The sequence below is a fragment of the Heptranchias perlo genome, chromosome 23 (assembly GCF_035084215.1).
Source record: "Heptranchias perlo isolate sHepPer1 chromosome 23, sHepPer1.hap1, whole genome shotgun sequence".
NCBI lineage: Eukaryota > Metazoa > Chordata > Chondrichthyes > Hexanchiformes > Hexanchidae > Heptranchias > Heptranchias perlo.
The window spans coordinates 16,851,710-16,863,983 of NC_090347.1; the positions used below are offsets into that span (position 1 = coordinate 16,851,710).

Consider the following 12,274-nt stretch of genomic DNA (forward strand, 5'->3'; position numbering starts at 1 on the left):
AAGACTCAATCAAGTTGGTTAAACACGATTTGCCTTTAACAAATCCGTGCTGGCTTTCCTTAATTAGTCCGCACTTGTCCAAGTGACTATTAATTTTGTCCGGATTAACATTTCTAAAAGCTTCCCCACCACCCTTTTTTGAACAAGGGTATAACATTTGCAATTTTCCAGTCTTCTGGCACCACCCCCATATCTGAGGAGTATTGGAAGATTATGGCCAGCACCTCAGCAATTTCCACCTTTAATTCCCTCAGCAACCTAGGATGCACCCCATCTGGACCAGGTGACTTATCTACTTTAAATACTTTTAAAAAAATATTCAATTCATGTTTACTTATAAATTCAAACTACTACAATCTGTAAAAGTCCAATCTTATTACAATTCAGAAAGGCTTTAAAGTAGAACGATTACATTTTGAAAATCAGATGCAGAAATGTTGGCATCAGGCAGGAAATCAATCAGCAACATGGTGCTCTGAACACTGAACTCTCCTCCACTATTACTCATCTCAAGAACACTGCCCAGTCCTATAAAAGGAAGTGATGAAACTGGTGGCAGCAATGACTAAAATTTTTCAACTGCTACATCTTATTGTTCCAACAATTACTGTCAAGGAAGTATGACCATAATATTATATTCCCTACAAAACTCAAATCAGCTTTCCCAGTAATACAAAACACCAATTTCCATCAAGCAAATATGTCCAAGTTATCTTTGCTTTCTTCCAAGTGTGAACATTTAAAACATCTATGAATTCTAATGCTGTAGAAGTGCATGTACTCTTTTGAGAATCCCTTAACTCAAAATATTCTAATAACTAGGAAACAAATTAGCATAGAAATGCTACCACAGACTTGTGACCATAAATTCAAGAATTTCAAACTTTCAAAGTAAATATTCCTTCATGTGAGAAGCAGGTTCAAAACCTGTAGCAGCGTTCGCTGCACATTCGCTCAAATTTTCACGGCAATTTTTTTTGTTTTTCCAGTTTTACTCCCTTTTCTTCCCTGCTCTCAAAGTGAGTGACTCGTACTGGATTAGTGTCACAGGTACCGCCAGCCTTCTCGTACCTTACCTAAGTGGGCAATACACGAGTCTAGACAGTGAGTTGGCAGGTTATCCAACCGTGGAAGGCTTCAAAATGAGCCAGATACTGTCCTATACCTATACCCGTACGTGCACATTCCACCAAACATCAATGCGTACCAAATCAGACAGTGTTTACCATAAATGAATTCTCCCACCATCTTCACTCCTAGCCTGGATTAATGAGGCAAATATAGTGCCTCACTGTTGTCCAGGCTGAAATCAGCCAACAGCATAGAGTAAGGGCTGAACCTGGGACTTCTCTGGTCTGAACGGCTTAAGGCCTCACCAAGTAGCGCATTTAACCCACTGAACTACAGCCATTGCTTCTCAGTTTTAAAGATGTAACTTATTTTGGAAATTGTTCAAAGGCCTCCTATTTCTCCCTAGCCATCATTAAAATAGTGCCTTCCTGCTCCAAAGGTGCCCTAGGATTCTGGCACCCACCTATCCAAGATGCCCCAAAAAAGTTTAACATCTTTTAAATTTATACTGAACTCAGAAAATTAGTGACAGTTGTCAACCTAATCCAAGATTTTCTGCAGTATTACATTAAGCATAGCCTGAATCAAACACTTTTATGAATCTGAAAACAGTAATTTGCACAGCTTAGTAGGAGGATTCAATTCTTAAATGTAATTCCTGCAATCACAGTTTCATTTCCAAGCTTGAAACATGTACTCCAAAAATTTATGCAGTTTCCAGAGTCAATAGCCTTTGAATGATATTTTGGCTCAATATTCACACAAATCTTAAATTCTGGGATCCAGAATATATTTTTCTTATCCATGCATCTAAATATACAGACTCCAATGTTTTGGCTTTCTATACACTTTCAAGGTTGAATAATAAACTAGAGTCCAACATCTGCATTTGGCACCTACGGTCTGAAAAGCCCAATGCAACCAACTTTCAGGACTCCTGGACCCAGATTCACAGACACTGCTATACTGGATTGAGCATATGGTACCAGAACTCTCATGGTTGACTATGTTAGACATGCTACTTCAAAACTGAAAATTTTAACAATTAGAATTTTAAATGAGAAGCATTTCAACTCAAACATAGACCGATTTTAATTTTAAAATGTTTGTTGGAACTGGCAGGTATGCCAAGCTGAAGTACAAAATTCCAGGTCTTCCCTTCTCCCCACACAGGTTTTCTGCTGCAGCTTTCAACCACTAAGATTGCTCCAGAAAGGTGGGACATCAGGGTCACAAACTTCTACAATCAATATTCTTGTTGCTCCGTTATCAATGGGTGAGACCAAATTGCTGTTTCCTCCTCCTTCCAAACCAATACACATTCTTCAAGTCAAAATGCTGACTGTGACAAGTTAACACATACTGGTTTTCCCTTATTCTTCTGAACATGATGAAAATAGAGACTCCAGTTTAACCGGAGTACAAATGTACTGTATAATATTGAAGAGCACAATTTTAGAAAGATGCAGAAAAACTGACCAAGCTATGGGCCATTTCTTGTTTCACTATTTTTGAGTTGCAGAAATACTAGAGCTATTAAAAGTGAATAGACTAGCAGAAGTTAATGACGCGAATCTTTTTGCTTTTGCACTTAACAAATGACAATATTCCATTTTTAGAGTGAGAACCAGCCACAAATTCAGAAACAAGGTATGTTATTCCTGCAGACAAATAGTCGCAGCAATGAATTTTTTCACTGCACGGAGTGCAATAAAGCACTGAAAAAGCTATGGTAGCAAATAGCACAAATTCTAACCCTGCTTTAAGTGCGTATTTAGTTAAAATAAAAACTTTTCAAATAAGAAGGGCTAATTTGGGTCAGGAACGTAACCATTCATCTTTAGGATAGCAGCTTTCATTTCCCTAGCTCCTTTAACAAAAAATCTCAAGGTACCACACAGGGGTGAAAAAGGCATCCAGAAGGACTGAAAGATGAAAAGATCATTTTGAGGAGGCTTTTAAAAGAGGGGAGAAAAGTAGAAAGGCAAAGGAGCTTAGGGATGCATTCAAGAGAATAGGACCAATACAGCTGAAGGTTCACCATTGACAATGGAGCAGAAAAGTAATGTACATGGTCAGGGTTGTGGGACGTGGGACTGATGGAGGCTGAACTACGGTGGAGTGAGTCTTTGGATGGACTTATAAAGCAAGATGAGGATTTTCAATTTGATGTATTGGGGGGCAGGAAATGAATGACAGTCAACAAAGACAGGTGATTAGTGAGTGGATGTTGGAAGCAGAGTTTGGTTGAGTTCAAGTTTATGTTAGGTGGACTTGGGAGTCTAGTAAGGAGATGGTTGGAAAGTATCTAGGGGCAAGTAAAGCATGACCAATGGTTTCAGTGGCAATGGAGGCAAAGTAACCATCAGAGGTCCAATACAGATAGGTTGATTTTCTTCTTGTACAGTCATCACTCTCCTTGGTGATCAAATTGGACAAACCAGCAAAAATGAAACGTAACTACAAATGGGAGAAATTTAAAAACCTAGCAATAGGAGCATTTTGAATTATGGACATAATCTGCATGCACTGCAAGAACAGAAGCTACAACTATTAAAAAAAAAACTATCCATTCCAAATCTGTCAAAATACTATCAAAATCCCGAACCCTAACTAAGGTAACCTAACTAAACCCAAAGTGTGTGCAACCATATGCAGAACTAGAGAGTTGATGACCTGAATCAATCATGAAATATACTTTGCAAGTGTGATCCTTCAAAACTATTATTCTATAAAATCATTTTAAAATGTTCATACTTACCAAAGTCATAAATTTAATTTTATTAAATATGCATAGATCCAAGAGTCATCAATCTAAAATTTAAGTGGGCATCTTTCATAAAATCCGACAGGTAAAAATTCAGTGAGACATGTCCCCAGAATTGACATGCAGGCTATGTCTATCTTTTGTCCAGCTGAACAAGTCTTAACAACTTGTATTTATATAGGGCCTTTAATGTAGCAAAACATCCCAAGGCGCTTCACAGGAGCATCAGACAAAATTTGACAGTCACATAACGAGATATTAGGACAGGTGTCTAAAAGGTTGGGCAAAAAGAGAGGTAGAAAGACAAAGTGGTTTAGGGAGGGTATTCCAGAGCTTAGGGCCTAGACAATTGAAGGCACGGCCGCCAATGGAGGGGCGAAGGAAATCAGGAATGCACAAGAGGCCAGAATTGGAGGAACACAGAGTTCTCAGAGAATTGTAGGACTGGAGGAGGTTACACAGATTTGGGGGGGGGGGGCCTTGAACACAAAGATGAGAATTTTAAATTTGAGGAATTGCTGGACCAGGAGCTAATGTACGTCAGCGAACACAGGGGCGATAGGTGAACCGGACTTGGTACGAGTCAGGATACAGGCAGCAGTGAAATGATGATCAGAACTTCAATTCAACAGTAGTGCAACTCTTATCTTTCCCTTATCCAAGCTGGAGGTGGAAGGAAGAAAGAGCAAAGAGAGAGAGAACATATTCCTATCACTTTTATTTGTTGCTCTTATAGAAATTAGACATTAAAGGCAGATACTATGGGCTTTACATTTGTGAACAAATATTATCAGTTCCAATTTTTAAAAAGGGGTTGTAATTGACTCCTACATTTTGTTAAACCTAAAACAGGATTTGAGGAGATGCACAAATTGTGCATTTCCTGAAATGTGGGTCGATTGTAAAACCTGTCCCCTTACTGTGCATGTGAGCAGTAAAATGTTTCTTTTTATCACTTGCATTAAAACTCCTGGTTTGTTATAAGTTACTCATGTTTAACTGGAGTCAATGTTTCAGTCATTTCCCTAAATAGTATAGTCAATATGTAGGAAGAATTCAAAAAAGCTTTGCTTTTATTTTCCCATTAACGCCTTTTGCTTCAACCAGTGCTTCCTCCTTCACCCAGAATGGTGGAGCACATGAAGTCCTACATTTCTCCATAACTGATGACTCTTCTGCTGAAACACTGAACAGCTAGTTTCTTTATCAGTTTCCATATTCCCCTCAAAAGAATGAGTAAAATATAGATGCGATCACCCAAATACAATGAATCGTTACATGAATGGCTAACCTAAAATTTTCATGTACCGGTAACTACCACATTTCTTCAAATTTTCTTTCAAATTCTATAGAAATTTTTTTAAGTATGTCAATTTATTATTTACAGTTTTGTGCTCAATCCTACTGTCAGAATATGCAAGAATAATGAACTGTTCGGACCCTATCTTTATAATAGATCAATATGCAAACAAGGCCCAGATGGTATTCCAAATGACCTGTACAATATGATCAAATCACAGAATAGAACTCACTTATAATTCTTTTAATAAGTCCCAAATTGGTTTCAATTCAGTTTCATTCAGAGAAGAATGAGTCTACATTAAGGTCAAGTTCTGTTTGGTTTGGGTTAACAGAACTGGTTTTACCAGAGTTCCAATTCATGCAGCTGGTAAAATTCAACAAAATTGTTCTAAATGTATGTCTCTCCAGTTCCAACAGTGGATGCAATTGGCTCAAAACCAGAAAGTTGGGAATTCAAATTCCTGGACTGCCTGAGACTCCAATTCACTCACCTTTGTTGAATTCCACCAGCTCTTGACCAAATCACCACATATAAATTCAGAGTGTAGGAAAAAGCAGGCTCAGGCCATTTCACCTCAGTGAACTGCACCCACCAACTAATCATAAAGTAGCACCATGTCAGTAGCCACAGCAATTTTGCTTCACTGAGTCCACCCTCCCTCCCAGCTGATGAGATTTGTGATTATAAAGTACCTACCAGGGCAAAAAATACAAGGAAATTGCACAGATTACAGTGAAGAGTACAGAAACGTCATTTTCTGCTAATTCTGATGTACTACTTTCGTAGGGAAAATAGCAATTTAAGTTAGGTAATTCCCAACACTGAAGCCCTCACCTACTCTGAATGACGCAACTAATTTTTGATTAACTTCCTCACTCGCCACATTTTCTAATTATATCTAATTATTCAAAAAATAAATCCCTTTGTCAGTCATTCAGAAGATCAATGCGACATACACGTCACATCCACCCCCAAACTACGCAATGTGAATGTGCACACTAGAGTGTTGATTTCTCTTAATTTGAAAGCACTTTGAATTTCAGTTTGGTTACAGATTGGAAAAATATGCACTGTCCAGTTGTTTGATAGAAGCACATAACGTTTGCAGAAATTTAGAATGACACTAAATCTTGGAAATTCAATATAGAGACATACCTTAAATTATTGAAAAAAAATCAAACTGGCAAACTATTTTACAAGTAGCTCAAACTCCCAAACGCAGCAGGTAACAGGTTGGTTTCAATAAATGTGCCATGCACTGATGATAACTGTGTACTTCAGCTTTATTTTAAACAATCTTACCGTTTTCATGAATCATAAATATACTAAACACTCGCTCTCCAAATAGATCAAATAAATTTTACAAAAACACAAATATGCAAAATGTGCCCGTCACTTGTCTCAATGGATGGGTACACATTTACAAATCCCTGATCTTAAGTCAAAACAACATACTCTGGATAGAAAAATAACATACTTAAAAGTTGGATTATAATTTAACAAAATCTCAGTGACAAAATTTGAAAGCTGTCATTTCTAAAGATCCCACGTCTTTCAGAATTACTGATAAATTTCTAATACCATAATGTACAGACTCAAACATTTTCCACTGGAAAATTTATACAAAACTTACCCTATAGTCCTCATAAAGGGTTATGCAATAAAGCTTTTTTAAAATTCCTAGTGAATTTCGAACTTCAACCTTCATATACAGTAGTGTACCAATACACATGCGTGTGCTTTCTACATTCAAGTCTACGTCCAACAATTACTGAGGCTAATTGCGGTTGAACAAAATAATTTTGATATTTTTTTTTAAATGAAGATTTTTCTGAAAAGTTCATTTCTAAATGGAAGAACGTACACAAAAAATCCTAACTGAACAAGGTCTAACTTTCCAAAGTTTATTTGAGCCTCAGGAATAAACCATATAACCCCCCGCCCAAAGCTCCAACTCGGAACACACCCTCTTCAGGAAGCCGCTGGCTTCTCGTTCCCTTCCCCAAGGCCAGGCCTTTCAAAGCCCGCGCACCTTCCCCGGAACGACGGCTCCGAGTTACTCACCAGCTGGAACTCCCTACGTCTGTCGTAAGCGTTCTGGATACCACTATCCGCCCACAGCGATCTTATGGCCGGCAAGTACTGCAGGAAAACCCGCGTCTCCATGAGGCCTGCGGCGGCCCCGGTCAACGCCCTGGTGTCGAAACTCATCAGAAACTCGCCGTTCTGCTGGTTGCTGGGGTCTCCCCAGGGGATGCGGAGCTTTTCCCTGGCGTCCACGAGGACGCGAATTCCCTTCAAGATGTTGCTGTAGATGGTTCCCCTGAACTCCTGCTTGGCCTTTTGGTCGAAGTCCTGGCCGTGAATAATTCGCATCTGCTTGAGAAAAGTGCTTTTGCCGCTCTCGCCGGCCCCGAGCAGCAGGATTTTCACCAGCCGCCTCACGTAAGTCTTATCCCGGGAGATGAGCTCGTCGATCTGTTTGCTCTTGCGGAGCTGTTCAGCTTCCCGCTGGGTGAGGACGCAGCTCGGAAAACAAACAGCCAGGAGGGAGCGAGACGGCAGGAAATCCGCCATCTTTAACATTCGATAACATAGTGAGGAGGGAGCGAGCAGGGGCGCGCGTTCCCGCCACACGCAGGGGCGAGCGCTCAACGTCACGCACGTTGCCGACGTCGCTCGGAGTCACCTGCAGCGCCTCTACTGGCTGGAGGAGTAACAACTCGATTCATTGTAACGAGTTCTCTGAATGAGTAATTTTTGCCTGCTATTGTAATTAATCGTTTTGTTGAATTCATTATTATTGTAGGGTCTTTCAATAGTACCCTTACAGCTTTGCAAGTGTGAAATTAAAATATTTTCCTTCAGATCTGTCATTTTTTTTCCAAACTGAGGTTACGGTTTTCCAAAACGAGCAGACCCCAGGAGTGGTAATCACTCGTCTAATGCAATCTAGTTCGATCCATATCACTATTAAAAAGAAATACAGCTCTATCTATTTAAATAGGTTTGTAATGTGTATAATTCTTGCTGGTCAAAACTGTCAATTGTAACATTTTCCAAGTTTTGACAGCTCTGAGTAAGGATGATGAAACTCCCTTTCGAAAGCACGTAATATTTGTAGATACTAATTGATTTCTCTGTGTTGCTAGTGTTGAGTCAGGTGCAATATTTTATAATGTTAGTACACCAGCTAAGCCTCAACAGCAACTGTCCATCCTACTCCCAGCAAAGCTAGCGATGCACTCAACAAAACAATTTATTTTCCTCTCCATATACCCCTTCCGCGCTCTCCCCAACTTCAACAGGATTTCCCTTCTCTACAATTGTGCCCATCTCTCACTCATTCCCAGGACCACAGCTTTGTTGAAATAAAGTCAGGACTTTTTTTTTCTGGAAAGACCTCTGCGCTTGCTTATATTGTTTCCCTCATCCTCTCCTTCATTTCTCTTTTCTTGCATCTGCTATTTTACTTCTTTTCTCACATTTCTTTTCCATTTCTCTTTTTCTTATTTATTGCTTTTCTGTTTTTCTTCTCCCAATTGTTTCTGTAACACATTGCCCCATGGGAAGGTTGGATGAGGGAGCAGACTATGGAAAAGCATTAAGAGGTCAGGAGGATATGGGCCATGGAGAAGTACTCAGAGATCAGGAGGGAAAGGGGTACAGTAGTTTCAAAAGGAGAAGTTCTTGGAAATTGTAATGCTGGACATTGGGGTCGGGAGCAGACAAACATGTTTGGGGTTGGGCTAGCCATATGATGGATCCCAGAAATTCCTTTGCTGAAGAAAGTCAGTGGTAACCCTGGTAATTATAGTCCTAAGTATGCAGATGGACAAGTTTAATACAAATTTTGCATGGTCGTTCACTGAGGAATGGCTGACCCTATAGTCCAGGATGTACTAAGGCTTGGCAGAATGAGTCATGCTACTTATGGAAGAGGGAAAAATAAACTGTTAGAGCCAGGATTATGGGTGAATGTGATTTTTAAAAATATATATAACATTTTGTTTTTAGAGCTTTATAGTGAGGAGGCAGGGTACTGTCACAACAACCGTATCCTGTAGAATTTTTATTCTTTTTCATAATGTGATTGGTCAGGTTTTATGCAATATGATTATTTCCAATTGGAAAAGAGAAAAACACAGATGCTTAACCAATGAGGAATGACACAGCAGTTTTGATGTTCACTACAGACATAAAACTATTGCTATAAATAGACTAAAGGATCTACTGTGATGTTGCTGTCAGGGAGCAAAGCAAGGGAGAGATAGTGCAGAGCAAGCAGGTCCGAATGGATTAAGAGCAGAGCCAGAGCAATTCAACTGATCCCAACTGGGCTGGGAGTTGAGCCAGAACAATCAGTGTTGGACCTCTTGAGACATAAGTAGAGGCACTTGCAACCAGCCTATGGAAAACAAAAAATATGATATAGAAGAACTGAGCTAGGCTGACACATTGATAAAGGTACCTCAAAATATGGCAATGTTTTGCTGCTGTAGAATTACAATACAGAGAGTGTACTGTGCCGCAGATATAAGATTTATGAAAAAGAAGTGTCCAAGGATTGACCAGCAGAAAAACAGTTTCATTTTTTTTCCAACTTTTTATACAGGTTAAGCCATTCATAAAAATTCTGAATTAACACTGATGTTTGGGATGAAAGGGTGCAACTCTTTAAATAAACATAATTTGGATAAATAAACAATCTTTTATTTACTGTTAGAAGATAGAGTCCCCTCCTTACTGCTACAGTCCAGGGTATCCCCCGGGCCGTCAAGCCCCAGGAATAGAACCCCATCCACCTCTTCCCCCCACCCCCCTTGCTGCTAAAATTTCGGATTCCTCCAATGCTGCAAAACCTCCACCATTTGTCAGCTGAACTCTAGAACCCCACTTAGCACTACTAAATCCCAGGACCTCTCCCCAACCATGTGCTACCAAATGTTGAGTACCTACCTCGAATCTGGTATATATTGCTGTGTACCTCAAGCTTTAAAAAAGGTACCAGATAACAATTAAGTGCATAGAAAATTCATAGTTCACAGAAAAAAAATGGACAAAATCAGATAATTTGATTCCAAAAAGTTAAAAATCCAGATTACCATGTAATAAAAATGCAATTTAACTTGGTTATTCTAAATCAATGGCATTGATAATAATAATTATATGGCAAAATCCCCTTATCATTATAAACAGCACCTACTCCTACTCACCACGAGTAATGCCACAGGAGATCCACCTAGTAATAAATTTAAAAATAGACTAGTGCAGACATCATACTCACATGTACATACAAACATGTGAAATGAAAGGAACGACCTAGCTGTTGCATCAAGTCTGTTCCATCTCAACATTCCATCACCCCATCCACCCCCACCACAAGCACACACACATGCAGTCTCCTGGGAGGGAGGTTCTTTTTTGAAGCAGGAAGTTTGCAAAGTCAGTTGTTTTTTATTATTCGTTCATGGAATGTGGGAGTCGCTGGCAAGGCCAGCATTTATTGCCCATCCCTAATTGCCCTTGAGAAGGTGATGATGATGAGCCGCCGCCCTGAACCGCTGCAGTCTGTGTGGTGAAGGTTCTCCCACAGTGCTGTTAGGTAGGGAGTTCCAGGATTTTGACCCAGCGACGATGAAGGAACGGCGATACATTTCCAAGTCGGGAGGGTGTGTGACTTGGAGGGGAACATGCAGGTGGCGTTGTTCCCATGTGCCTGCTGCCCTTGTCCTTCTAGTGGTAGAGGTCACGGGTTTGGGAGATGCTGGCGAAGAAGCCTTGGCGAGTTGCTGCAGTGTATCCTGTAGATGCTACACACTGCAGCCACGGTGCACAGTGGTGAAGGGAGTGAATGTTTAGGGTGGTGGATGGGGTGCCAATCAAGCGGGCTGCTTTGTCCTGGATGGTGTCAAGCTTCTTGAGTGTTGTTGGAGCTGCACTCATCCAGGCAAGTGGAGAGTATTCCATCACACTCCTGACTTGTGCCTTGTAGATGGTGGGAAGGCTTTGGGGAGTCAGGAGGTGAGTCACTCGCCACAGAATATTCAGCCTCTGACCTGCTCTTGTAGCCACAGTATTTATGTGGGACCAGTTAAGTTTCTGGTCAATGGTGACCCCCAGAATGTAGATGGTGAGGGGATTCGGCAATGGTAATGCCGTTGAATGTCAAGGGAAGGTGGTTAGACTCTCTTGTTGGAGATGGTCATTGCCTGGGACTCATCTGGCACGAATGTTACTTGCCACTTATCAGCCCAAGCCTGGATGTTGTCCAGGTCTTACTGCATGCGGGCACAGATTGCTTCATTATCTGAGGCGTTGCGAATGGAACTGAACACTGTGCAATCCTCAGCGAACATCCCCATTTCTGACCTTATGATGGAGGGAAGGTCATTGATGAAGCAGCTGAAGATGGTCAGGCCAAGGACACTGTCCTGAGGAACTCCTGCGGCAATGTCCTGGGGCTGAGATGATTGGCCTCCAACAACCACTACCATCTTCCTTTGTGTTTCGTATGACTCCAGCCACTGGAGAGTTTTCCCCTGATTCCCATTGACTTCAATTTTACTAGGGCTCTTTGGTCCCACACCCAGTCAAATGCTGCCTTAATGTCAAGGGTAGTTACTCTCACCTCACCTCTGGAATTCAGCTCTTTTGTCTATGTTTGGACCAAGGCTGTAATGAGGTCTGGAGCTGAGTGGTTCTGGTGGAACCCAAACTGAGCATCGGTGAGCAGGTTATTGGTGAGTAAGTGCCGCTTGATAGCACTACCGATGACACCTTCCATCACTTTGCTGATAATTGAGAGTAGACAGATGGGGCGATAATTGGCCGGATTGGATTTGTTCTGCTTTTTGTGGACAGGACAAACCTGGGCAATTTTGTTAAAGAGAAAGCTGTGAGGGCTTTCATAAAGGAGAAAAGATTAGAAATGCTGCAGGATTGCTAGAAGCCACCTTGTTTAAGTTAAGTAAGATAACCCACTTATGTGGGGTAGTGTGGCATGTTCTTTATTTTATACTATGCATTGAATTAAGTGATCACTTTACTGTGAAACAAAGCATCTTATGGATTTGTATCCATCCTCGGCTCACCAAGTGTTTGCTCAGTCTGCCTTTGGAGATTGATGAAAT

At 40.7% G+C, this 12,274-nt stretch overlaps 1 protein-coding gene across 3 annotated transcripts in view; it reads right to left on the reverse strand.

Annotated features, from left to right (window-relative positions):
• The window catches only part of gna13a (guanine nucleotide binding protein (G protein), alpha 13a), a 62,872-nt gene extending 55,139 nt beyond the window's left edge, over positions 1-7,733 (reverse strand). For all 3 annotated transcript variants that reach the window (XR_010966967.1, XM_068004099.1, XM_068004097.1), the window contains exon 1: positions 7,206-7,733. Coding sequence is in view for 2 of the 3 variants with exons in the window: in XM_068004099.1 (XP_067860200.1) it covers positions 7,206-7,727 (522 nt within the window). In the remaining variant the exon portion in view is untranslated. The remainder of the gene's footprint in view (positions 1-7,205) is intronic.
• Between the last annotated feature and the right edge of the window lie 4,541 nt (positions 7,734-12,274).